The 26,203-nt window shown below is 38.5% G+C and overlaps 1 protein-coding gene across 15 annotated transcripts in view; it reads left to right on the top strand.

The window, feature by feature from the left end:
- Nucleotides 1-26,203, top strand: part of Bptf (bromodomain PHD finger transcription factor) — a 134,251-nt gene that overhangs the window by 90,670 nt on the left and 17,378 nt on the right. For 9 of the 15 annotated variants that reach the window (XM_019206416.2, XM_019206417.2, XM_019206418.2 and 6 more), the window contains 9 exons: nucleotides 2,732-2,978; nucleotides 3,337-3,498; nucleotides 3,711-3,862; nucleotides 4,739-4,847; nucleotides 11,473-11,690; nucleotides 16,634-16,856; nucleotides 17,531-18,453; nucleotides 19,874-19,956; nucleotides 20,542-20,767. In XM_019206416.2, coding sequence (XP_019061961.1) covers nucleotides 2,732-2,978; nucleotides 3,337-3,498; nucleotides 3,711-3,862; nucleotides 4,739-4,847; nucleotides 11,473-11,690; nucleotides 16,634-16,856; nucleotides 17,531-18,453; nucleotides 19,874-19,956; nucleotides 20,542-20,767 — 2,343 coding nt within the window. The remainder of the gene's footprint in view (nucleotides 1-2,731; nucleotides 2,979-3,336; nucleotides 3,499-3,710; nucleotides 3,863-4,738; nucleotides 4,848-11,472; nucleotides 11,691-16,633; nucleotides 16,857-17,530; nucleotides 18,454-19,873; nucleotides 19,957-20,541; nucleotides 20,768-26,203) is intronic. The other 6 variants (XM_010616790.2, XM_010616788.3, XM_019206419.2 and 3 more) reach the window with 3 other exon arrangements.

Below are 26,203 nucleotides of genomic sequence, written 5' to 3'. Positions count from 1 at the left end.
TTTGAGACAGGCTCACACTATATAGTTGAGGCTGACCTGGAACTCACTATGTAGCCCAGGCTGGTCTCAAATTCACAGTGATCTTCCTGCCTCAGCTTCCCAAGTGCTGGGATTATAGGCGTGTGCCACCATGCCTGGCCTTTGTGGGATTTTTTTAAAGTATGCTTTAACACATAACTTTATTTCATTATTTAAAAATAGCTTATGGGACAGTGGACATAGCTCAGTGATAGGACCTGGAACTCACTATGTAGCCCAGGCTGGTCTCAAATTCACAGTGATCTTCCTGCCTCAGCTTCCCAAGTGCTGGGATTATAGGCGTGTGCCACCATGCCTGGCCTTTGTGGGATTTTTTTAAAGTATGCTTTAACACATAACTTTATTTCATTATTTAAAAATAGCTTATGGGACAGTGGACATAGCTCAGTGATAGAGAGCTTGCCTAGCATTTGAAAGTGTCTGATTTCAATTCCTAGTACTAGAAAAACCACACACGAAAACAAAAAAATTGTACTAAAACTATAAAAGTTGTAATTGATATTATCTTTCAGTTACTATAGATTCTTATCCTTAAAGTTTGAGAAAAGCGGGGCTAGGGATTTAGCTCAAGCACAAAGTCCTGAGTTCATTCCTTGGTGCAGAGTGGGGGTGTGTGTGTGAAAAGGATATTTTTGGATTCTGTCACAGGAAATTTATCCCAAATCACAGTTGCCTAGTTGTGGTGTTGTGGTGTTGTGTTGTGTTTTGATTTAGTTTGATTTGTTTTTTTTTCACTGAGGAGGAAACCCAACGGCATTCTAATGCTGAGCTACATCTTTTGTCTTTTTCTTTTGAGATGTCTCCCTAACTTGCCTGGCCTGGCCTGGCTTTGAACTTGAACTTGAGTCTTCTATATCACAACCTCCCAAGTAGCTGAGATTATAGGTGTGCACCACTGTGCCCAGCTGCCTGGTTGTTTTGTTTTCTATTTTATGAATATTTTGTTATTTGTACAATGTAAACTAGTGTATTACTTTGTAAAATTTTTTCTGAACACTTAACCTGTTAGGAAGCTATATCTATCGCTTCTCGGCCTTTTGGCTAAGATCAAGTGTAGGAAGCTATATCTACCCAGTAAGTATTATGTGGATTATTTTATTTGTTTGTTTTTTGTTTTGTTTTTGTTTGTGTTGGGATGCTAAAAATTGAACTCAGAGACTCATACATGCTTGGCAAGTGGTCTAGTTCAGAGCTATATCCCCAGGCTTTTTAATTTTGAAATAGTGGCTGAATAAGTTGCATGATTTGGCTTCATTGTGATTTCTTTCCTCAGCCTTCCAGGTAGCTGAGATTACAGGTGTGGATCACTATACCGGCCACCTTTTTTATTTTAAATTGAATCAGTTAGCTAAGTGTCCAAAACTATAGTCCTTTTATTATGAGGAATAAGAAATCATAGGAAGTACCTCACACTGTATTCAAGTGTATAAAAGTAGTATAATAATTGGGTGGTGAAATGTAGATGAGCGATTTGCAATAGTAGAAGATAGTGCAGCTTTGGAATTTGTTCTTAGTAAATGTCCTAGCTCTGCCCTGATCTAGCTCTTTGGTCTTGGTTCAGTTGCACAACCTTGCTGAGCTTCAATTTCTTCATCATGTATAAAAGCTTGTGCTTTTACTTATCCGACCACTGTTGATATGCTATTAGAAAATTTAAGCAGTCTATATAAAAGATGAACAGATTATCTTTAACCTGTATTTTTAAATACCACCATATTATGCTCAGTGTGCTGGCAGCACTCGGGAGGCTGAGACAGGAGGATTGCCCCAAGTTCAAGACCAGACCAAGATACATAGTGAGCTCAGGGCCAGCCTGAACTACAAAATGAGACCCAGCCTCTGCATGAATGATGGAATGAATATCAGACCATTCTCTGTAAAATAGTCTAATGTATTTTTCTGCTATTTGAACTGAATAATATTAAGTCTGGAAAAATCATTTTAATAGATTCACCTTGTTTAATTGAAGGTTTGCCAACCTGACTAGCAATATTAAATAATTAAATGCCCTTTATGACGGGACAAATTGACCTACTACAATAAAAAAAACTTGTGCAGCTCCTGTCAATTACTGTCTGCTCCGCATGTTACCACTGAGCAACATGGCGTTCCTGTTTCTCCAGTATGATGACCCACATCTCCACTGTTTCCACTCTAAAAGCTCGGGTGTTTGTAGCCTGAAAATTGGGATTAGTTTTAGTTTTCTGTGTTAGTACTTATAATGTAATAAATTTAATGTAGACACATGAAAAGTATTGCCTTCATCAGAAAATTAAAGTCAAGGTTGGGTTTATATAGTCACATTTTCTCTTAAGAAGTGAAATATCAGGGCCGGGGATTTAGCTCAGTGGTTCTGGCGCCTGCCTCACAAGCACAAGGACCTTGAGTTCGATCCCCGGTACCAAAAAAAAATTTTTAAAACAAGGAAGTGAAATAGCTGGTCATGGTGACACATGCCTGTCATCCCAGCACATAGGAGGCTGAGGCAGGAGGATTGCCCTGAGTTCAAGGTCAGCCTGGGTAATATAGTGAGTTCAAGGCTAATCTGCACTATATAGAAATACCCTGTCTCACAAAACCAAAGGGGGCTATCTTAGAAGTATAGTTCAGTTTCTTAGAGTGACAGAAATTGTGACTAAACTTTGTATTTAGACCTCTTTTGGTTTATCTTTTCTCTCTTTGACTTCTTTAGAAACGATTGGAGCAGCAAAAGCCTACAGTCATTGCCGCTTCTACCACCACTCCAACAAACAGTACAACCAGCACTATATCCCCAGCTCAGAAAGTTATGGTGGCCCCCATAAGTGGCTCAGTTACTACTGGAACTAAAATGGTACTAACTACCAAAGTTGGATCTCCAGCAACAGTTACATTCCAGCAAAACAAGAACTTTCATCAGACTTTTGCTACATGGGTTAAGCAAGGCCAGTCAAATTCAGGTACACAGCCATAATGAAATAAAACATTGCTTTCATTCAGGAAAAAGTATTTTCGATCCTTTACGTACTGAAATGAAATATTTTCTTTGAAAGTTGTTTTCCTTCTGCAGCTGTTTGACCAAATAAGCTGTAACTGTTGGTTTCTTACAGATAATATTCATAATATTACATTAGAAAAGCTCTTCTCTGACATTATTTCACTTTTAACATCTACATAATTCACTTTGAGTAGAGAGGAATGTTTTTATTAAAAAATACAAAGTTAGCCACATTTCATGCATTGGTGCCCTTCCTAGAAGTCACTACGTTGCTGGTTATTTTAAATCTAAAGCTTATTAAATGTCTTATACCCCATTAGCCACCAGCACAGCTGCCACATCTGCTACAACTATTGCCAGCACAGGTCAGACGTTCCAAATTACAGGCAATCCAGTCACTATGGCAGGAAAAGTAATTACCAAACTGCCACTTCCTGCAAACAGCAAGATTGTCGCTGTAAATGTGCCAGCAACACAAGGAGGTAAGGGAAATGTGAAGAGTTGTAATTCACATTTGCCAGATCATACTGTTGCCATTATTTTTCATTTCCTTTTCACTGATTTCAGTCCTTGGATATCACATTCTATGTAGTCCACTATAAAACTGCTACACGTAGTTTCTCAGAAACCAACAACACTTAATGTTCTTCCTTGAAAAGGACACTAGCTAATTATTTCTTCATCTTTCTTTAAGGCGTTGTTCAAGTGCAGCAGAAAGTCCTGGGTATCATTCCATCAAGTACAGGTACAAGTCAGCAAACCTTTACTTCATTCCAGCCCAGGACAGCAACAGTCACAATTCGGCCTAATACTTCAGCCTCTGGAACAGCCACGAGCACATCCCAAGTAAGTTTTCACAGGACTGTGTTTTGATGTGTTGAGCACATGGGATTGAAATGTTTGAAATGGCCTCTTCACAAATTCACCCAACTAATTTTTCTCTCTTTTACTTAATCTGTGACAAAGTACTGATTTGGGGTGGAATTTACTATTATATGAAGTATTCGTTTTTTAATGTTTCTTTACTAGCATATTAACATACTTTAATAGTGATAATTACTTTCTAGGATTTTATAAGGAAAACTTCACATAGATCAATAGACAGTACTGGGTCATGCAGGGAGATGTGCTGTGCAGCCCAGTTAAAGAATAAAAAATAGTCTGTAACACTGTAACTAGTTTGTTATCAACTGATATCTGCAGATGTCAGATATATTAGACTTTGGTACTAATTTTATGGAAAAGGTCTAAAGTTTTGCAGACTTGAAAATGTTCTGACCCTAATTATAAAACTTAAATAACATGCTCTATAGTCTTCCTTTTAAAACTTTGAAAGGGCATTTGGTGCTTTGTCTTATTTTTACATTCTCTGGGTTAGGTATGGATTGGAACTTAGAGAAAATAGGGCTCAGTATTTTCCTGTGAGCAGTAGTTATAGAGCAGAGCCTTGCTGAATCTCGTTCTTTCCTTTTAGTTTGTAGGCTCTTTTAGATACCAGTGGCAAGGAATTCCATATGGCTCATTTCAAGTAAATTGAATTTTTTCTCCTGAAAATTCCATCTTTATTCTGATGCTTAATGTAATTTAAAATGTGATGTCCAAGAGTCTCTGCCTTTTTTGTAGACATTATCACTATAGAATGTTTAAAGATCTTGTGTTCTAAGTCCATCATGCTTTAATTTTAAAAACATTTTAATCCATTGTCCTTTGTGTCATTTATAGGTAATCACAGGGCCTCAGATCCGCCCTGGTATGACGGTGATTAGAACACCTCTCCAACAGTCACCACTAGGAAAGGCAATTATTCGAACACCTGTGATGGTGCAGCCAGGTATTCATCCATCCAGCATTGTCATTTTACATTTAAATGACCAGCATAGGAAATTGGTACTACTCTGTATCTGGCACGCTACAAATTAGAAAATACCAATTCAGTAATTCAAGCATACTAAATTTCTAATCCATGGTGTGCTGTATCCATAGATACTGTTTTATTCTTGGCCTTGCCAATAAGACAAAAATAGAGTCAAGTATGCTTATCAAAAAATGTAAAACAAACTAATGAATAGAATTTACAGGTTCAAGTCATTCAAGTAATAAAATGAAGGAAACAAAAATCAAATTCCATTTATCATAATTTGTTTTTTCGTTTTGTTTTGTTTTGTTTTTTTGTTTGTTTTTTGAGACAGGGTCTCACTATGTAGTTGAGACAGACCTGGAGCTCACTGTGTAGCCCAGGCTGGTCTGGAACTCACAGCCATCCTCCTGCCTCAGCCACCCGAGTGCTGGGATTATAGGCGTGCGCCATCACTCCCGGCCTCCATTTATCATAATTAATGTAATTAAGTTTAACCTGTCATACTAAAATGAAGATGGGCCGGGGATGTAGCTCAATGGCACTGTGCCTGCCTTGCAATGGCAAGGTCCTGAGTTCACTCTCCAATACCAAAAATTAAAATTAAAATTAAACAGATAAACAAAATAAAAGTTGTTTTTTTTTTTAATTCCTACACACTCATGAGAAACTACCTAAAAATCAAATTGCAAAAGTAAAAGGTACAAAAATAAAGAGGTGGTCAAAGACAATGACATAAAGGCCTAAGAAGGAAAGAATGAATGAACAATGATAGCCCTAAGGGTAATGAGCAGAGTAGAATTCAGTATTTACAAAAGGAAAAAAAACAAGTATCACAAAGAATTTCATTTTAAATTTGTTAGAAGGCAGGTGGGGTGGTGCTCACCTTTATTTCCAGCGTTCAGAAAACTGAAGCAAGAGGATCATTGTATGCTCAAGGCCAGCCTGACCCACACGGTATGACTCTGTTTCCAAAAAAAAAAAAAAAAAAAGTAATTATAACTAATTAAAATTTTAAATAAATGGCTTAAGAATAGATTGTGTTGAAAATGCACAGTATCTTGAGTCCTTGTGAATTAAATATTAAAGTACCTATCAAAACTATTAGGTCCCAGGATTTGGCTCAGTGGTTCCATTGTCTGCCTCGCAAGCACAAGGATCCGAGTTCAATCCCCACTACCAAAAAAAAATTATTTAAAATAAGGAGGCATGAAGAAGAGCATGATAGACTACTGTGTATCAATTTTTGTGCCTTTAGGAATGCACATTCATTTTAAATATGGGCTGTTCATGCAAAAATATTCCTTGAGCCACAGCTAAAACCTTAATAAATTGCAAAAAGGAGTGTGTAAAGGCTGCACTTTAAAGAAATAAATTGATAATCTACGTAGTAACCTTTATTTGCTTAGAAACATTTTAGCAAATATGTTTTACATAACTTATAGAAACCTTCAATATGTAATTACAAATAAATGATCAAATAGCGACTTTAAACCCAAAATCAAACCTAAACTCAGAGGTAGACTCAATTTATTTAACAAGTATTTGAGCACCTACTCTAGGTAGTTGAAATAATTGTTTCATAAAACTACCAAAAACCCATATTCTTCAGTTTATGCAGAAGTTACAAAATATATTTATGTCTTAAAAGGGAGGAAATAAATAATTAGAAAACAAAAGGCAAGAAACATTCAAATAGGCCATTTTGTTACAAGTCTTTTTTTTTTTTTTCTTTGCTTGTTTGTTAAAGACAAGGTCTCTGTGCAGTGCAGGCTGGCCTTAAACTTGCTATGTACTCAAGGCTGGCTTCAAACTCAGTCCTGTATCAACCTCCCAAGTGGTGGGAGTCAGGTATGTGCCACCTTACGTAAATTAGAAGTCTAATCTTAAGAAATGGAACTAAAATGGCCACTTGACAGAACTATTGGAAGTACAGTAAGACTAGAATGAGCTTTTTTTTTAATTCAGAAGCGAATTCTGTATAGGTATCTTTGTGTTAAGACATCCAGAATTCTCACTATCCATACTTAAGAACCAAATCTATTTAAAAGTCTCAGTGACTCATATCCAAGATATTGATTTGGTAGGTTAACCATAGCATTTCCTACCAGATAGAATTCTGGATATGGTTTCATGGGGTAAAATTCTGTAAAATGCATAAGAAGCAAATAATTTCCTTATAGTTCCAGCACACGAGAAGCATTCTTCAACTATTTTCTATTCATTTCGCAGATTTAGTACAGTTCTCATTTAAAATATGACATAGTTTTCATTTTTCTTGTTTTAACAAAAACAGTCTTCTATGCCTAAGCAGCATTTACCTTAGGATTATTTCAGTTAATTTTACAGAGACAGTTGATAAAATTCAGTATTCTTTTTTTTGAGGAGTCTCTCTACGTATTTCATGCTGGCCTTGAATTCACTACGTAGCCCACACTGGCTTCAAACTCATGTCAATCCTCCTGAGTCAGCCTCGCAAGTGCTGGGATTTCAGGCATGCACCACCACACCCAACTTTTATTTTATCTTAAAACTTATAGCTATCATTTAGTCAGGTAACCAAAAGAAAAGATAACTAGTATAAAGAAGAAAATAAAATTTATTTATATTAAAAGGTAATATTCTTAGAAAACTGAACATTTTGGTAAAATTTCATGCAAACTGTAAACACTGCTAGTAGCCTTGGTATATAGTCTTTGCTCCTTATTGCCTGATATAGCTGTACTTGTGTGGGTCTGACATGCATATGTGAATCTAGAGCTTCCAGACACCCCTCTCCTTGGGTTTTGCTACTTTTCCTCCTGAAATCTTAAATACCCTGCAGAGATGTGGTTTGTGTGGTGAATGGCCCATCCCTGCCTCTCAGCCTTGAGTACTCATGTAATATCCGTTAGCCAAAGTCCGCCTTTAAACAGTTGGTTCATAATGGCAGCTGTGGTGGTGGTGGCGGTAATAGCAGCTGTCATATATTGATCACTCTTTGTGTGAAGGTATATGTGCGTTTAATTTTCATTTAACTTATATAAAGTGGGTATTAATATCATCTGCAATTTACAGATGAAGAAACTAAAACTCAGACTGTTGCATAATTTCTCAAAGTATTAAGCTAGTAGGTGGGACTCAAACTGGATTTGTCTGCTTCCCAATTCCAGATACCCATTTACTCATTGAACAAATAAGACTTACTTTGTGGCAGACAATATTCCAGGCCCATGCAACAATAGTTGTCAACTAATCCAACAAAGTTCCTGCCCTTGTGAAACAGTATAGAGGGAAAGGTACATAATAACTAGGTAAATTCTTACATGTATTTAAAAATGTCATTATGAGCCAGGTGTGATGGCACATGCCTGTAATCCCAGCACTTGGGAGGCTGAAGCAGGAGGATCGCTGTGAGTTTGAGACCAGCCTGGGTTACATAGTGAGATCCAGGTCAGTCTCAACTACATAGTGAGACCCTATCTCCAAAAACCGAAAAAAAAAAGTCATTGTGTGCAGTAGTTTATACATTTTGCGTGTAATATGTTAACAGTAAACACCTTGGAAAATTGGGAGGAAGGAATTAGGAGTGTTGAAGAATTCAGTTTTGGAAGTGATTTGCAGGGGATATTAGATTTTAGAAAGGATAGCCAGAGAAGGTAAAAGTTTAATGAAAGATCTGAGGGAATGAGAGCTCTGTCGTTATCTGGGGGAAAGGTTTTTGTGCTAAAAGCATTGCAGATACAAAGCCCTAAGTGGAAGTGGTCCAGATACATTGAAGGGAAAGCAAGGGGGCTGGTGAGGTGGCAAGGCTGGGAGAGGCCAAGGAAAGCTGGGTGCATTCACAGTGCGTGTCTGTGTGTGCAGGTCGCACTAACTTAGCCCTCTTCCCTGTACCACTCTAGCCTCTCTTGAAAAGGGTCTCGCTGGAAATTAGTAATTTTTAAATTTGCATTTTGATGATAATCTAAAAGTAATATATACAAATTGGATCATCTGAATGACCATTGTATAATCAGTACCACTCCTTCTATCTACGCTTAATAGCAATGTGTCTGTATTACATGATCACCTAAGATAATAACTTCTTAGGCTGGGGACTTAGCCCAGTGACACTGCGCCTGCCTTGCAAGCACAAGGTCCTGAGTTCATCCCTAGTACCAGAAAAATAAAGAAATAACTTCTCATGTATTCCTCAAAATGCAGCATGCAATAATATCATTTTGAGGTCCGGGGATTTAGCTCAGCAGTTATGCTACTTGCCTCACAAGTGCAACATCCTGAGTTTGATACCTGGTACCACACACAAGAAAAAAGAATATAGTTTTGGGACCTAGAGGCCCTCAAATTTAAAGCACTTAACCACACTATGTCTTTTGATTCATCTTGAATAAGTGGATGAGTATAACCAAGAAAAGTTTAAGAGTTCATCACCTGCCTTGCAAGTTTAAGTTCCTGATTTCAATCCCCAGTACTGAAAAAGAAAAGTTTAAAAGAATGTATAATAAAGGAAATCTAGGAGTGTCAGTTGTTAAATCATATTATAAAGACAAAGTTAGGAGCATGATACCAGAGGAAACTACATAGATAGGTACAATTAAAGAGGCATTATAGCTGGGCATGGTAGCACACACTTGTATTCCCAGCACTTGGGAGGCTGAGGCAGGAGAATTGCCCTGAGTTCAAGGCAGCCTGTGCTACAAAGTGTATTCTAAGCCAGCCTGAACTACACAACAAATCCCTAACTCAGAGGTCGGGGGAGGCATTTTATATGAGAATCTCCTGTATGACAAAGATGTCATTTTGAAGAATAAATCATGCTAGAATAATTGTCTTATAGTTTGGGAGTATAATTAAAATTGGCTTATAGTGGGAAGTATAGTGATGGCTTATTTGGGGGCTATATGTCTCACAACATGCAGTATATGATAACTACGAACATACTTGTGAGTATAGATCTAATGAAAGAATGCAGGAATACGGGAGAGCTTTATGAGCAATAATTAAAGCCCCTCCAAAAAATCTATTTGGCCACATAAATATTTAGAGGTTTAGAAGTAAATAAAATTAAAAGTGGGGAAAATACATTATTTTGTGGTTTTTATTTTGTTTTTTGTTTGTTTGGTACTGGGGATCGAACTTGGGTTTTTGTGCTTGTGAGGCAGGCGGTGGAACCACAGCTAAATCTCTGGCCCCGGAAAAATACATTATTTGAAAATAACATTCTAGGGCTGGAATGTAGCTCTGTTAAAGTATGTGCCTAGCATATGCAAAACCCTGGGATCAATCCTCAGTATGAAAAACAAAGAAGTGGGAAAAGTGCAGAAATGGGCAGAGTATGGAGCAGGAATTCAGACTTCACAGATGAAGCACATGAGTGGGAACAGTTTTAAACCCTGAGCTTCTATTTTACATGAAGAAATTCAGGCACTGATACTATGAGATTAATTCTGATTGCTGGACTATGGTAGGGCTTGGTGAAATAGGCACTCAGGTAGTACAAGTGTGAAATGGAATATGATGTTTCTCCTGTGCAAAGTAATACTTCGTGAAGACTATTCTAAGGAAATCAGAAGCACACAAAAATTCATGTGCAATGATTTCACCGTATATTATTATTGTTGTTGTTGTTTTGATACCGGGGATCGAACTCTGGTCCTTGCACTTTCAAGGCAGGTGGCGGAACCACTGAGCTAAATCCCCAGCCCTCGCCATATATTTTAACAAAGGCTAAGGAAAAGTATTCTGAATGTCAGAAGAGGCCCAGTTTTATCCATGTGGAGTAATATGAGATACCACTTAGTTATTAAAGACATGAATGGAGAGAAATGCATTCACAAGGAAAAAAGGAAGGAAGTAAATAGAAAAACTTCAGAAGTTTTGTGTTTTTTATTAATTAGTAATGAACATGTGAAAATTAGATTAGCTGCCATATAATTATTCTTATTAACATTGGGAAAACTCCACTTGGCTTTTTATTCTAGTTTTAAAAAGTAAAATGAGAACAGAAGATTTTAGAGAGCTATAGAGCCATTTCAACTTTTAATGCCTTTCATTTAACAGACAATTATTAAACAATGAGCATGGAAGCATTCTTTTGAGTACTTTGCCCTAGTACTAAGAATATAGTGGTGCTTTTCTCATGGTTCTCCAAACTCCGTGTCACAGGACTATAAGAGAAGTTTATAAATGCAGTTGGCCCAGGCCAATTGAAGTTCTTTGTATTTTAATAAAATTTATATGTTTATTATATACTTAACTATTACCTCATTTTTACTGTATTTCTAAGAAAAAGCAGCCATATAAATGGCATATTTTTGTGTTCTCTTTTGTCTTTCCTATTGTCACTTTGGCTTCAGGTTTATAGAAAGAGTATTGTTTCTTTCCCTGTACTACAGTCAGCAGCAACTGGATCATGGTTATCAGCGAGGCTAATGCGAACAGACTCACTTCACCCAGGCAGGTCCTTCGGGAGTGGGCCTCTGAATGCATCTGTGGGCTGCAGGCATCCCCATGCTTTTGAAAACAGAAAAGAATACATTTATCTAAAGTGTTGAGTTACTTTAATTGAGAATGCTGTCCAGGGCACATGGTCACTCAGGGCGTTTTGCTGTTTGTGCAGGTGCTCCTCAGCAAGTGGTGACACAGATTATCCGAGGCCAGCCTGTTTCCACTGCAGTTTCCTCCCCAAGCACAGCCTCCTCCACACCTGGGCAGAAAGGCTTAACTTCAGGACCATCCACTCCAAATCCGCAGTCTTCAACCCCACAACCCCCTCGTCCCCAGCAAGGACAGGTGAAGCTTACCATGGCTCAACTCACTCAGTTAACACAGGGCCACGTAAGTAAAGTGACTTCATTTTAACTTCAGAGCACGTCTTATTCTTGCTGTAAGTTTAAAAACACATACTTATTTTGGTAACTTTAAGGTTTTTTTGTGTTTCTTTTGGCAGGGTCTTTTTCTGTTGTTATTGTTGGTTTTTTTATGCCGCTTAGGATCATGCTGGGCCTCATTCATGCTAGGCAAGTGCTCTACCACTGAATTACATCCCAAGCCCATATGTCTCTTTTGGTACCAGGGATCAAACTCAGGACCTTGGACTTGCGAGGCAGGTGGTGGCGCCACTGTGCTAAATCCCCAGCCGCTCAGCCCATATCTTGATAAGTTTAGAAAGGTATTTATTTGCCAGGTGTGATGGCACATGTCTATAGTCTCACTCTCTGGAAGCTGAGGAAGGAGAACTGTGACTTCAAGCCCAGCCTGATACCTTATCAAAAATTTAAAAAGGGCCAGGGGTGTAGCTTGGAGCAAAAATGTAAGTTTAATTCCCAGAATCAGGAAAAAAAAAATGTACTTATCTTAGGAAATGGCTCCTTCCTGGAGTCAAACAAGAATACTTCTTATAGGGCTGGGGATGTAGCGCAGTGGTGTCACTGCCTGCCTCACAAGCACAAGGACCTGAGTTCGATCCCTGGTACCAGGAAGAAAAAAAAAAAAAAAAAGAATGTGTCTTACAGGCAAGATAAATGAATCTCAACTATAGAGTTCTTGGGTGAAGTTATACCAGTGAAATGGATAATTCTTGTAACCACCCAAACTTTATTAGTTGGCCAGCTTCCATGAGAAAAATAAAATTTGAGTATATTAAGCTGCTTTCTTGTAAAATGCAGTATTTTTTACCAACTGTTCCACTGTTGAGCCATAGATTGAATGCAGTTCCCATCGAAATCTTTTTTTTTCCCCCATCAAAATCTTAAAGAGTGTCTGCATTGATAGTATAGTGGGGAAGTAAGTATAGCTGCCTTCCAAAATCTTAAAGAGATTTTTTTTGGGGGTGTGGAACTTCACAAGCTACTTTTTAAATTATATTTTAGTTAAAACTACACGAAAGTGGGCCGGGGATTTAGCGCAGTGGTGTTGCTGCCTGCCTCGCAAGCAGAAGGCCCTGAGTTCAATCCCTAGTAACGCCAAACACACACACACACACACACACACACACACACACACACACGAAAGTACAAAGGATCAAGAATAGCTATTAAAGAACAGGAGGATTTGTTTAGAGCTACTGTGGTGCTTAACTATTTTAATACAACAAGGTGCAGAGGCAGCGATACATAGACAAACCAACAGAAACATAGAAACTACAGAAAGGAGGGCCGGGGATTTAGCTCAGTAGTTCTGCTACCTGCCTCACAAGTGCAAGGACCCGGGTTCAATCCCTGGTACCAAAAAAAAAAAAAAGAAGAAGAAAATACAGAAAGGGACCTCCGTTCATGTGAACACTCATTACGTGACATTGCTGGGATGGCAGATTGTCGAGGAAAGGTTAAAATTTTTAGAACATTTATGGAGTCAGTATATATGAGGAACCATGAAATTGGACCACTGCCTCATTCTGTAAATTGACTCAATTCCAGGAGGATAAAAGACAAAACTATAATACTTTCAGAAGTTAAAATAGAGTATCTTCATAGTTTTCTTTAAATACATAGAATCACCAACCATAAAGCAAAAGATTTTTAAATTCACCTTCATTAAAGTGGGAAGGTAGGGGAAAGGTAATAAGGGAAAAAATATGAGAAAATGAAACAAATGGAAATAAAATATTTGTAAATGGGGAGGGGAGGAGGGTGTGAAGGGAGGGCAGGGACAAGGGGAAAAAATGAGAACCAAGACCACCTGTCTTGTAAAGGTACAAGATCCCAATAATGAATGTAACTGTACTGTGTACCTAAAATGTACTAATAAACTCAATAAAAGAAGAAAGAAAAAAATAAATAAAAACTTCAGGCCGGGCATGGTGATGCACCTACAATCCCAACACTCAGGAAGCTGAGGCACAAGGAGCACTTCAAGTTTAAGGCCAGCCTGAGCTACATAAACAAGACTCCTGTCTCAAAAAACAAAACAAAAAAATTTAAAAATAAAAACTTCAATTTGTTTAACTACAAAAGCAGTGAAAAAAATAAAAAAATGAAATCAACCAACAACTTTAACCCAAATATATGAAGAATTACTACAAAGCAAGAAAGGGAAAATTCCATGCAGGGCAGTAGAGAAATGAACAAACTTGATGTGGAAAGATGAAATTCAAATGTCCAAAATTCCAAAATAGCTGCTGAACACCCCCCTGCTTTTTGTACCAGCCATCAAACTCAGGACCTTGTGCTTGTAAAGCAGATGTGGTGCTACTGAGCTAAATCCCCAGCCCTGTTGAACTTACTAAGGAGGGGAATGCTCACTGAAACCATACACCTGTCAGATACAGTGGCACATACCTTTTATCCTTGCTACTCAAGTTTGGGTCCACCCAATGAGACTCTTGTCTCCAAATTTTTTTTAAGGGCTTCAGATGTAGCTCAGTGGGAGAGCACTTGCCTAGCACGTGTGAGGCCCTGGATTCAGTCCCCATCACCACCAAAAAATAACAACAGCAGCAACAAAAACATGTACCTACAAGATTAGTCTTAAGTTTAAATCTCTAGCAAAACCAAAAATTAGCAAAGAGGAGGAGCAGAAAGAACTATAATATACCACTGATAGGAATATAACTTGGTGCGCCCATTTTGAAACCCCTCTGTGTATTATTTAATACAATTGAAGATGTGCATGCCTCAGGGCGCAGTAGTTCTTCTAGATATATCCATGGAGAAATCCTTACTCATGTGATCACCGTAATGGATATAAATATTGATAGCCTCATTGTTCATAAGTCAGTTTAAAAACCCATATGTCAGTCCACAATCAGATAAGTAAATTATGGTACATTCTTACAGTAATAAGCATGAACAGACTTTGCACACAGCTGTATAAAACTGTTTAGAGAATTCTCAGAAACAAAATAGTGACTTGGAGCCAGGTGTAGTGGGTTATGCCCATAATCCCAGCATCTGGAAGGTTGAGACAGGAGGGTTATTCTGAGTTCAAGGACAGGTTGAACTACATAGAACCTGTCTAAAAAAAAACAAATAAATAAAATATTTAACCGTAGGTATGTGTAACCAAAAAATATGCAAATCATGATTTCATTTGTATAAAATTTAGAAATAGGCAAAACTAAGCTGTACCAAACAAAGCTATTTTATTTTATCTGGGAACACAGGGGCAAGTGGGAGAAACCATTCCCCTTATACTGTATTTTTGTGAATGGGACTCCTGAAGCCAAAATCTCAGTGGCCTGAAAGGATGTGTACCTCAGTCAGACTCCCATAACGAAATACAGTGTTGTCAGAGAAGTGAGCACAGTGCTTGTCTCTGTGGGAAGGGCAGGAACCAGACCAGGGCATCGCTTGGGGCTTTTTGGCGTTGGCAGTGGGGAGTAGAGTGGTGATTTGATCATTGTCTGCTTTATAATTCTTTAAATTAGCTATTTGCTTTGTAATTATTCTTCAAATTTAAATTATTCTTTAAATTATACTTGTTTCATGCATTTTTGAAGATGAATTTTGAAGTGTTTTAGAAAAAGCAAAAGTAAGTAAGTTTGAGAGACTTGCGAGCATATGGAACTCAGTACAGAGACTACTACATGGCATCAGTTTTTCACGCTAATGCCTTCTAATTTTCTGCACAGATTGGGGCAGTCAAGCTTGTTAGTTGATGCGCTGAGTAAGCGAAATTCAATCTGCAGCCAGTGGCCTGATCTCACACTTCATATTTTCATATAAACTATTTGTACAGCATATTACACCTGTCTGCTAGGTGGACACTGTTACAGAAGAGCTCTCAATGACAGAAAAATCTCTCTCCTGATATCTGTGAACAGAAAATGTTAACTCCAGACACTCTTCGGAAGTTGCTTTACAGTACAAAAATGTGTCCCAAACATCTCTGTGGGAGGAAAGCACACAAAGAGCACTTTCTTTCCATCACCAGATTTGATCCCACACCTGTTGGAATCAAGTCTGGAGTGTCATTAGTGTTCCTGTTTGAAAGGTCTGTTGGCTGGAAATCACTCTAGCTGTTGGCTGTTCATGTGAAAGGACTTGACCTTTGCAAACTGAGTTTCTTTTTTTTCCTGCCTTACTGGGAATTAAATGCCCCCATACTTGGCAAATACTCTAACACTCCGCACTGTAACTTGCCTTTGTTAATTGGGAATAAAATTATAGTAATACTTGCTCTGATATTTTGCTAGGTCTCAAGTCCACTGAGAATCAAACGAGGCAATATATATGAAGGTGATTTGAAAATTATAAGATAAGAATATAAGGTGATTTGAAATCGTAATTTGGTGGAAACTGTAGTAATTCACTTCGGTGCCCTTATTTATAGAGTGAGAAATTTGGATCTGGTAGAATGGTGTTGCTTGTATATAGATACAGTGCACAAATTTTACTGCACAATTCTGGAAGAGAGGCCACATTTGTGTTTGTGTGGGTAAGATGGCTGTGGTCATGTTTGTCATCTCATGCAGTTTGCAAACACAAGGAAATTGTTTCCAAATGCTTCTGTTTATAAACCAGATTGTTTGCAAAAAAAGCCATCATGAGCTAATGACCACTGTACCTGGATGCCCATTTGGAGAACTTGGACTGGAACTCTGGATTGTTCATGCTCCCCCACACACACACTAAACACCGATATCCTTATTTGCAATTATTTAAAGATTATCTAAATTCTTCCTTATGTTACTCAATGGATAGATAGTGATATATATAGATAGGTGTGTTTTTTTTTATTTTTTATTTTTTTATGTTAAAGAATCTTTGTGCCACACAAATGATTTACCCAAACTACAGATTGGTACTTTGAACATTGCATTTTGTGTGTTTTATCCACAGGGTGGCAATCAGGGTTTGACAGTAGTAATTCAAGGACAAGGTCAAACTACAGGACAGTTGCAGTTGATACCTCAAGGGGTGACTGTACTCCCAGGGCCAGGGCAGCAGCTCATGCAAGCTGCAATGCCGAATGGTACTGTGCAGCGATTCCTCTTCACCCCATTGGCAACAACAGCCACAGCGACCAGCACCACCACCACAACTGTTTCCACTACAGCAGCAGGTAGAACGCTAAGCTTCTTGGAAGTGCTGAATGTTATTACCACTCATTGCTGGGAACAAGATGAGCAATGCTTATCTTTAGGAGGATGTGCCTCAGCCCAGTGAGCTCAACAGTTGGCATAGCCGACTTCACAACATCTTGGTGTTTTCATGCCTTGTTTTTATAGACTCCTTGTCAACACCCCTTCCCGTGTGTGTGTGTGTGTGTGTGTGTGTAAGTGAAGGCGGGGCAAAAGTAAAGGCTATCATGGTAACTGTTGATGCTTCCCACACTTTACAGGCACTGTTAGGGTAATGAAGATAATCTCAGGGCGGGCTAACGCATCCAACTCAGAGCCTGCAGTTGAGAGCTGCAGGTCTAGATCACTTTGTTAGCCACTGGTTAACTGCAGAGTGCAGCCTGATGCTAACCTGACTCTTAATAGAGGCTGTGCCTTGCTTTCAAAGCCAGCCCTCTGGCAAGTTACAAAGTTTTACAGAGTTCAGCCAGAGAACAAGGCTCTAGCTCCCTCACTCGGGAGAGTACTAATGTCAGCATGACTAAACCGTTTCAAAAGTTTAAATCTGTACTGAAATACAGAATTCTCAACTTTAGGAAAATCTCCTTCCTGTTCTTTTTAAACCACAGTCTTGTGTTCTAGAATAATAGAATTGATTTGTCTTTCCTTTCCATAGGCTCAGGTGAACAACAGAGTAAATTATCACCCCAGACACAGGTGCAACAAGCCAAACCTTTGCCAGATCAGTCATCAAGTGTGAGTCCTGCAGAAGCCCAGCCACAGTCTACTCTGCCTTCAACGCAGCCCCAGCTCCAGCCCCAATCCCAGCCCCAGCCCCAGCCCCCAACTCAGCCTGAAGTTCAAACTCAGCCTGAAGTTCAGACCCAAACAGCTGTTTCATCTCTCATCCCTTCTGAAGCACAGCCAACCCAAGCACAGTCATCCAACAAACCCCAACTTGCAGCACAGTGTCAGCCTCAAAGTAATGCCCAAGGACAGCCTCCTGTTTGTGTCCAGAGTCCACCACAGACTCGATTGCATCCATCAACTCCATCTCAAGTGTCTTCTAGTCAGCAGCCCCAGGTTCAGACTACAACCTCACAGCCGATTCCAATTCAGCCACATACATCTCTTCAGATACCTTCCCAAGGCCAGCCACAATCACAAGTGCAGGTACAGTCTTCAACTCAAACTCTTTCATCGGGACAAACATTAAATCAAGTTACTGTTTCAGCCCCATCCTGTCCTCAGCTACAAATACAGCAGCCACAGCCCCAAGTCATTGCTGTGCCTCAGCTGCAACAAGTCCAGGTTCTGTCTCAGATCCAGTCACAGGTTGTGGCTCAGATACAGGCTCAGCAAGGTGGTGTGCCCCAGCAAATCAGACTGCAGTTACCTATTCAAATTCAGCAAAGCAGTGCTGTGCAGACTCAACAGATTCAGAATGTGGTTACAGTGCAGGCAGCCAGTGTGCAAGAGCAGTTGCAAAGGGTTCAGCAACTCAGGGATCAGCAGCAAAAGAAGAAACAGCAACAGATAGAAATTAAGCGTGAACACACCCTCCAAGCTTCTAACCAAAGTGAAATCATTCAGAAACAGGTAAAGTTATTAAGTCAAAGCAGCATGTTCAGTAGCTTGAATTATTGTGCTGTACAATAGACTTAATGCTTGCTGGTATTAGGTTTCCTAAATGAGACATCGTCATTGATGTTTAAATTTAGAAGCAGCACTGGATGGACAGACTGACACCACTGACTCCCATGGTTTGAAATTCTTCTCTGGATAGATAGAGTCAGTGCTTATTAGAAACAGTCTAGCTGGGCATGGTGGCGCACACCTATAATCCCAGCACTGGGGAGGCTGAGGCAGAAGGATTGCCACAAGTTCTACGCTAGCCTGGGCTACACAGTGAGTTCCAGGCCAGCCTGAACTACAAGGCGAGACCCTGTCTCAAAAAACAAACAACAGCAACAACAAAAAGATACATATTTTGGAAAAATGGAAATGGGAAGAATGGGGTTTTTAGTTTCAATATTATTAATACCAAACTGAAGTACAAAACTTCAGGTATTACAGCAATTCATTTGAAATTATTTACTATCCCTTAGTTTGCATGTAGGCTAAGACTAAACAAATTGCAGACGAGTTAAATTCATTTGCATTTCCAGACACACCTTTATAAAAATGTTGTAAATATTCTGTAGCTGAAATAAAAAGTGCCATTATGCAGGGACATCTTGCAGTGGCACTTGAGTGAAGTAAGGTAACTCAGATGAATTAGAATTACTCTACTAAAACATATAACGTCCTTTAGCATTACTGTAGGAAACTTCCTTTTTATCTATACCGTGCTCTGTCAGCACAAGGCAGGAGTTTGGATTTCAAGGGTTACCAAGTCTCGAAACTCTGTGTCTCCCCTGAACTATAACTTCATTAAAACGCCTCTCTTTCCAGGCACATGAGATTATTACGATGATTACATGGGTCGTGTATGTAATTTTAAAGATGTAAAATTGAAGTGATATATAATGTGTTCACGTGCATTACCACCCAGCTGTCAGCACTCTAAGTTGAGAATTATCTAGTACCTATAATACTCCTGATCTTTGTAATAGGGGCATAGGGGAGCAGCTCTTTAGAATTGGTGCCTGGGAAGAGTGCATAATGTAAAAGCAGCCTATGGAGCATGATAGTTGAGTGAAAATTCTTGCTGAATTACTTACTACTTAATCTCAAACAAGTTGGTGAATTTCTTTGTCTCATTATTAATGAAATTGTACCTATGGCTCAATATTGTCATGAGGAATAAATAAAATATTGTCAAGTATTTAACACAGCACCTAAAACACGGTAAGCACCCAGGCACTTTTGGTAGCTGCTAATTTAATTCATGTGTATTAATACAAAAATCTTAACCATATCTTTGATCAACATGTATGCTGTCATCTCTACTATGGTTTCTGTATACTAACTGTAGTCTTTGTAAAATGTATATTTTTGGATTTGTTCTGTCCTAAAGGTGGTGATGAAGCATAATGCTGTAATAGAACATTTAAAACAGAAAAAGACCTTGACTCCCACTGAAAGAGAAGAAAATCAAAGGTAGGGAGAAACATAGGGACTTGTGGTATATTGGTTTCTTCTTTTTAGCCTGCTCATGTGTAAGAGTTGTAGGTTTATATATATATATATATGTGTGTGTGTATGTATGTTTTGTTTTGTTTTTAGTACTGGGGTTCAGACTTGGGACTGCTTGTGAGGCAAGCAGCAGCACCACTGAGCTAAATTCCTAAGCCCAAGTTTATATATATTTTTATCTCTTTTGTTTTGTTTTTGTTTTTGTTTGTTTGTTTTTTGAGACAGGGTCTCACTGTATAGTTGAGACTGACCTGGAACTCTATGTAGCCCAGATTGGTCTCAAACTCACAGCGATCCTCCTGCCTCAGCCTCCTGAGTGCTGGGATTACAGGCGTGCGCCACCATGTCCAGCTATATATTTTTATCTTGATTGAAGTTTCCCAGTAAGAACACTTGAGCACAGGTAGTTCGTGATGGGTTTCTGTTACTGTCTGCAGCTTTGCAGTTGCAGAAAGTTTGTATATCATCTGCAGGGACATAGGAGACTCATGTCTTCAACCTTTCAGAATGAAATGTCCAGCATTACATAGCTTGTATATTTTTCTCTAGAATGATTGTATGTAACCAGGTGATGAAGTATATTTTGGATAAGATAGATAAAGAAGAAAAACAGGCAGCAAAAAAACGGAAGCGTGAAGAGAGTGTGGAACAGAAACGGAGCAAGCAGAATGCTACCAAGCTCTCTGCTCTGCTGTTTAAACACAAAGAGCAACTCAAAGCTGAAATCCTGAAAAAGAGAGCTCTTCTGGACAAAGAGCTGCAAATTGAAGTGCAGGTAAGAGAATATTTCCTATCCTGCGTCCAGTGTTTAACATCCAGTGTTTTTCTTTCTTGCTTTAAATATTTGGTTAAGCCTATAGTTTCAGCCTTTTTCCCCCTAGAATTTACATTTGCATATATAAAGTACATTAACTAAAAAGCATATCTTTTGGGTCTGGGGATTTTACCTCAGTGGTTCTACTGCCTGCCTTGCCACTGCAAGGACCTGAGTTCGATCCCCAGTCATCCCCCCAAACAAGTCACATCTTTTGAAGCAAGACAGAGCCTTTTTTATGTGTGTATTTTAATGCTTTTTAAGAGTGTATTTTTAGTGTATTCTCTAGCCATTCTGAGAAGTTAATCTATTGATCAAAATGTTTAGTACTCTGTTGGAATACCTTTTATTGTCTATGCCAAAAGTTTCCTGGAGTCATGTTTCATAAGAAAGACAAGAAATCTGCAAAATAATATTATAAATATAAAAGTATGTCCACTTAAAAAGACAAGTATTCCCTTTAACTTGTAATTGATTCTGCAGAGGAGCATTACAAATCTATTGCTTTCTTGGTAAAGTTATTTTCAGAATGAAAGAAGACATCTGTTCATACATAGAGACATAGCTTTTCCTTGCCTTTGTTGCACTCATGCATCAGGAACTGTGGTATACTTTTTTTTTTTGGTCAGTACAATTGAATCCAGGCCCTTCACTCTAAGCTACATCTCCAGCCCTTTTTTATTTTGAAATCTCACTATGTTGCTGGGCAAGAATCACATGCAGTCTTCCTGCCTCAGCCTTCCAGAGTGCTGGCATTATAAGTGACCCCCACCTATCCTGCTAAAATATCAGTTTTATCAGAAAATACAGCGTGTTTCTAGAGGACAGTTCATCTGTATATTTTCATGTTTTAAAACACTAAAATGTGGATACTGTTTGATCTGTAATTTCACTTCTAGAAATTAGTCCAAAATAATGAGGCAAGATAATTCAATAAGGGCATTCACCAAAGTACTAATAATAACAAAAATTTAGAATCAGCCTCAAGTCCACAGAGTGGAGATTGGAACTCAGTGTTTTTCAACAGAAGCTCTTTGTCCCTGGTTACCAAATTACAGTAGCAGCCCTCTCATTTTGACTCACACACAGAAACGCACAGTCTCTTTTACCCTCTACGTATATTCCCAGTCTCTGGAACTGTGATGGTGAACCCTTTAGACTTTGCAATGATATAAACAGCCCACTGTGGCACGAGTGTCACAGGTCCCATTACCACTGCTCTGGGAGGTGCCAGTGCCATGCCCAGCTGAGCACCACTGAGTGAAATACGTGAAGTCTCCACAGAAATGGGCTTTCCACAGCAGTGTGGGGTAGTGTTTGGCTTTAACTTCTTTAGGAGAAATTCTCAGTAATAAATGCTCAAATAAAGTAGTGTATTTATAGTGCAGTATATCCGATCACTTCATTCAACAAGTATTTATTTGGCATTTAAGATACCGCACACTATTCCTGCTCCCCAGTCTGCACACTGTAGGAAAATATTTGTAGTTTCAACCTTCCTGTGTAAATACACTGGTCATATACATTGAAATATTCTTATAAAAATAATGTAAAGCTGGGCACCTTGGTACAAGCCTGTCGTATCAGCAGTGGGGAGGTTGAGTTCCGCGAGATGAGCTCGTCTGATTCTGCCTGGGCAACTTAACAGGGCTGGGGGTGTAGCTCAGGGCAAAGACCCTGGGCTCAGTACTATGTAAAAAAATGTAATTCCACCACAATATCTTTCATTATCTACCATTTTTAGATAATTTTAGACTATATTTTGATATGTATGTATTCATATTAAAGTCATTTTATATAGAAATAGAATCTAATAAGGATGAAAATTTTTAAATTAAAATATTCAACATTAAGTGGTAGAATTAATTTATTGCTATGCTAATTTCCTTTGAAAGATGACTTTCAAATAACTATCAACTGGCATATTTTAAGAATAAAATTTAAATCCCAGCACTCTGGGGATGCTGAGGCAGGAGGACTTGTTTGAGACCAGCCTGGACTATGTAGTGAGTTCAAGGTCAGCCTGAACTACATAGCAAAACCCTGTCTTTTAAAAAAAAAAAAAAAAAACTTAAAAATGAGCAAGAAGATTGAGGTGTAGCTCAATGTGAAGGTCCTGAGTTCAGACCCTATTGCCACCACCCCAATTTTTAATCATATTGATTTTACTTTCTGTTTATAAGGTTATGAGATTGACTTTTCAGCCTTCTACTCTTACATATTTTTCTGCTTGTCTTTCTTTTTAAATAGACTTTATTTATAGAGCAGTTTTCTATTTATAGTAAACCAGGTGCCGAAGGTACCGTACTCTGTATACTTGCCATTCAGTTTCTCCTATTATGAATAGCTTGCATTACTGTGTCACTTCTGTTAAACTGATGAACCATATTGACGTATGTTATTAACCAGTCATAGTTTATATTAAGCTTCACTCTATTCTGATGTAAATTTTGTAAGCCCATAACCTGCCAGTATAGTATGTACAGAAAAGTTACAATGTCCTAAAAATAGTGCTTCATCTTCTGTAGCTGTCTGTCTTCACCATATACTTGTTTCTGATAAAATATGTCTTTGTTATCTTTTTAATAGAACTTACTCCTTCATTTAACTATGTCACCTGTATTACAATTTTTGTCACATTCTATGAAATTAATTTCATTTGAATTCAGTCCATTTTGTTTTGGTTTGGTTTTTTAAAATCTTTTTTCCCATTCCATGTTCTCATGTTTTGACATTTGGTTTTGCAAAAGTATTTTGAGTGAAAAGAGTTTTGCTTTTGCTTCCTTTTTTTGAAGCCCAGTTAGCCCAGTTATCTCTTACCTTCCAGCAGGAAGCCAGCTGTCAGTACCCAGCTCATACAAATCACATTCAGTGCCCTTTACCCTGAAGAACTCAGTGCTATAGTTTGGCTACCACTTCCTAGTTTGAATATGGCGTGTAGATAAGGCCCGCAGTTTTAGTATTGCTTAGTGTATCTTCCTGTTCCAGGGGGCTATTGATGTCTTACTCAGACATGCCTGTGTCTTGCCTTTTTCTCTTTTTTTGAGACAGGATCTCACTATGTAGTCCAGACTGGCCTGAATTCATGGGATCCTCCTGCCTCATTCTCCCAAGTGCTGAGATTACAGGCATGCACCACCATGCCCAGCTGTTCTTTTTCATATTTTACTATCGTTGGTATATTTTTACAGGAGAAAGGAGTTCAAAGTGAGTGCATCGCTGCACTGCCCTGACCTCTGTGGTGTTACTAAGTTCCATCTTTGGATATCGTATCATAAATTAGGCAAATGGAACTCAAGATTTACTCTCTTCCCTTGGAAGAGATCCAGTCTCTCTTTCAATAGAGAAGGGCTGTTGAGTTAGTCACACTGCTTACCTTCTCACAAACTGTCTAGACCAGTAATGACGAGGCTTTTGGAGCTTTCCGGGATACAAACAGCCCGCTGTGGCACGCGTGCCATAGGTTTGCCACCAGTGCTTTAACTCTAGAGAGTCATTAAATCAGGGCCATTTGTATTTCTTTGTTAGGTTTTTGTTTAGTTTTGTTTTTTTCCTGGTAGTGTAGTTTACCCAGGGCCTTCGTACTCAGCTCCATTACCAGCCCTTTTTTTAAAATTTTGAGACAGGGTCTTCCAAGTCATTCAGTTGCCCACACTGGGCTTGAACTTGCAATTCTCCTGCCTTAGGCTCCCAGAAAGCTGAGGTTACAGGTGTATACCACCCCTCCTGGCCCTTGGTTAGAACTCCCGGGTTGGTTTGTTGTTGTTTTGAGATAGGGTCTCCCTATGTGTTCAGGCTGGCCTTGAACTTTTAGCAATCCTCCTGCTTCAGCTTCCTGAACTGATTTCTTGAGATTTCAGGTATGTGCCATCATGCCCAGCTTTATGAATTTTTGTGATGTGGGATTTTAACTTCGCAATTGCCAGAGACTTGATTATAACAAATTCTTGTAATTGTTTTATTCTTTCTTTTCTTTTCCTATGTACTTATATGTAATATCTCTGTTTTAGAAGCTGTCAAATTCCTAGAGCTCTTAAGTATTCATTTAGATGATTCTTATTGTCGTTTTTTTCACTAGGAAGAGTCATTCTGTCCTTAGAAAAGTGAAACTGCCATAATAGTAAAAACAGGGGCAGAAAAATTAAGTTGTGAACGCATTGCTTTTTAAGACTCAGGATTTTGATTTTGTACCTTGGGAGAGGGGTACGGTATCAGAAATTGAACTCTGGACCTCATGTTTACAAGACAGGCGCAGTGCCACTGAGCTAAATCCCTAACCCCTGTTTTTCTGCTTTTATGTGCTGTTCTATTATAACAATATGAGGCTCGGGGTGGCCTCTTGCTAAACCTTTAGTAGCTATAACCCTTCAAATGTTTACCATTTTTAAAAGAATTATTCCAATTCAGTATAGCACCAAAAGTCAATGGGATAATTTTTTTATTTTTATTCATTTTTAAAAACATTTAATTTTATTTTTTGGCCTTGAACCCCTAAGTTCTGAGATTACAGGCATGCACAATAAATATATCTGGATTAAAAAAAATTTTAAATCCCAACAAGCAAGCTATAAATTCAACTTAATTGAAGATGTGTAAATATATGAATTAAAAATTGGGGCCAGGGATTGAGCTGAGTGGTACTGCACCTACTTCACAAGTGCAAGGTCTTGAGTTGGATCCCCAGTACCAGGAAAAAAAAAAAAAACTAAAGGGAAAAACAGTGACAATGGTAGGATTGTAGGTGTTCGTTTTTCTTTTTTGTTTCTTAATTTTTCAAAAATTTTTTATTGTTTCTTGGTACATTTTAGGTATACAATATGATAATATTCATTGATAGGAATTTGTATCTTTATTTGATATATCTTTTGTTTGTTTGTTTGTTTTTTGTTTTTTGAGACACAGTCTCACTACGTAGTTGAAACTGACCTGGAACTCACTATGTAGCCCAGGCTGGTCTCGAACTCACAGCAGTCCTCCTGCCTCAGCCTCCTGAGTGCTGGGAATTACAGGTGTGTGCCACCACGCCCAGCCTATATGATATATCTTGATTCTTACTTTTTCCCCATTCCCCTGTCTTCCCTTCAATCCCTCCGCACCTCACTATTTACAGACTTTGTTTCTGTTTTTTCCTTTTCTCATTTATTCCTTTCCCCAACCCCTAATTTTTTTTTTTTTAATAGGCAAAAAAAGAAATTCAGCCTTCTGTAAAATCTCAGCTGAGTATGGTGGTGCACACCTGTAATCCAATCACTCAGGAAGCTGTAGCAGAAGAGTTGCTGTGAGATCGAGGCCAGCCTGGGCTCCATAGTGATTTCAAGGCCAGGATGAACTACATAGTGAGGCCCTCTCAAAATTAAAAAACAAACAAACACCTTTTCAAGGGATATTACTGTTCTT

This window comes from Fukomys damarensis, unplaced genomic scaffold (genome assembly GCF_012274545.1).
Source record: "Fukomys damarensis isolate Sample0158 unplaced genomic scaffold, DMR_v1.0_HiC HiC_scaffold_23, whole genome shotgun sequence".
Taxonomy (NCBI): domain Eukaryota; kingdom Metazoa; phylum Chordata; class Mammalia; order Rodentia; family Bathyergidae; genus Fukomys; species Fukomys damarensis.
This window is presented reverse-complemented; position numbering and strand designations above follow the sequence as displayed.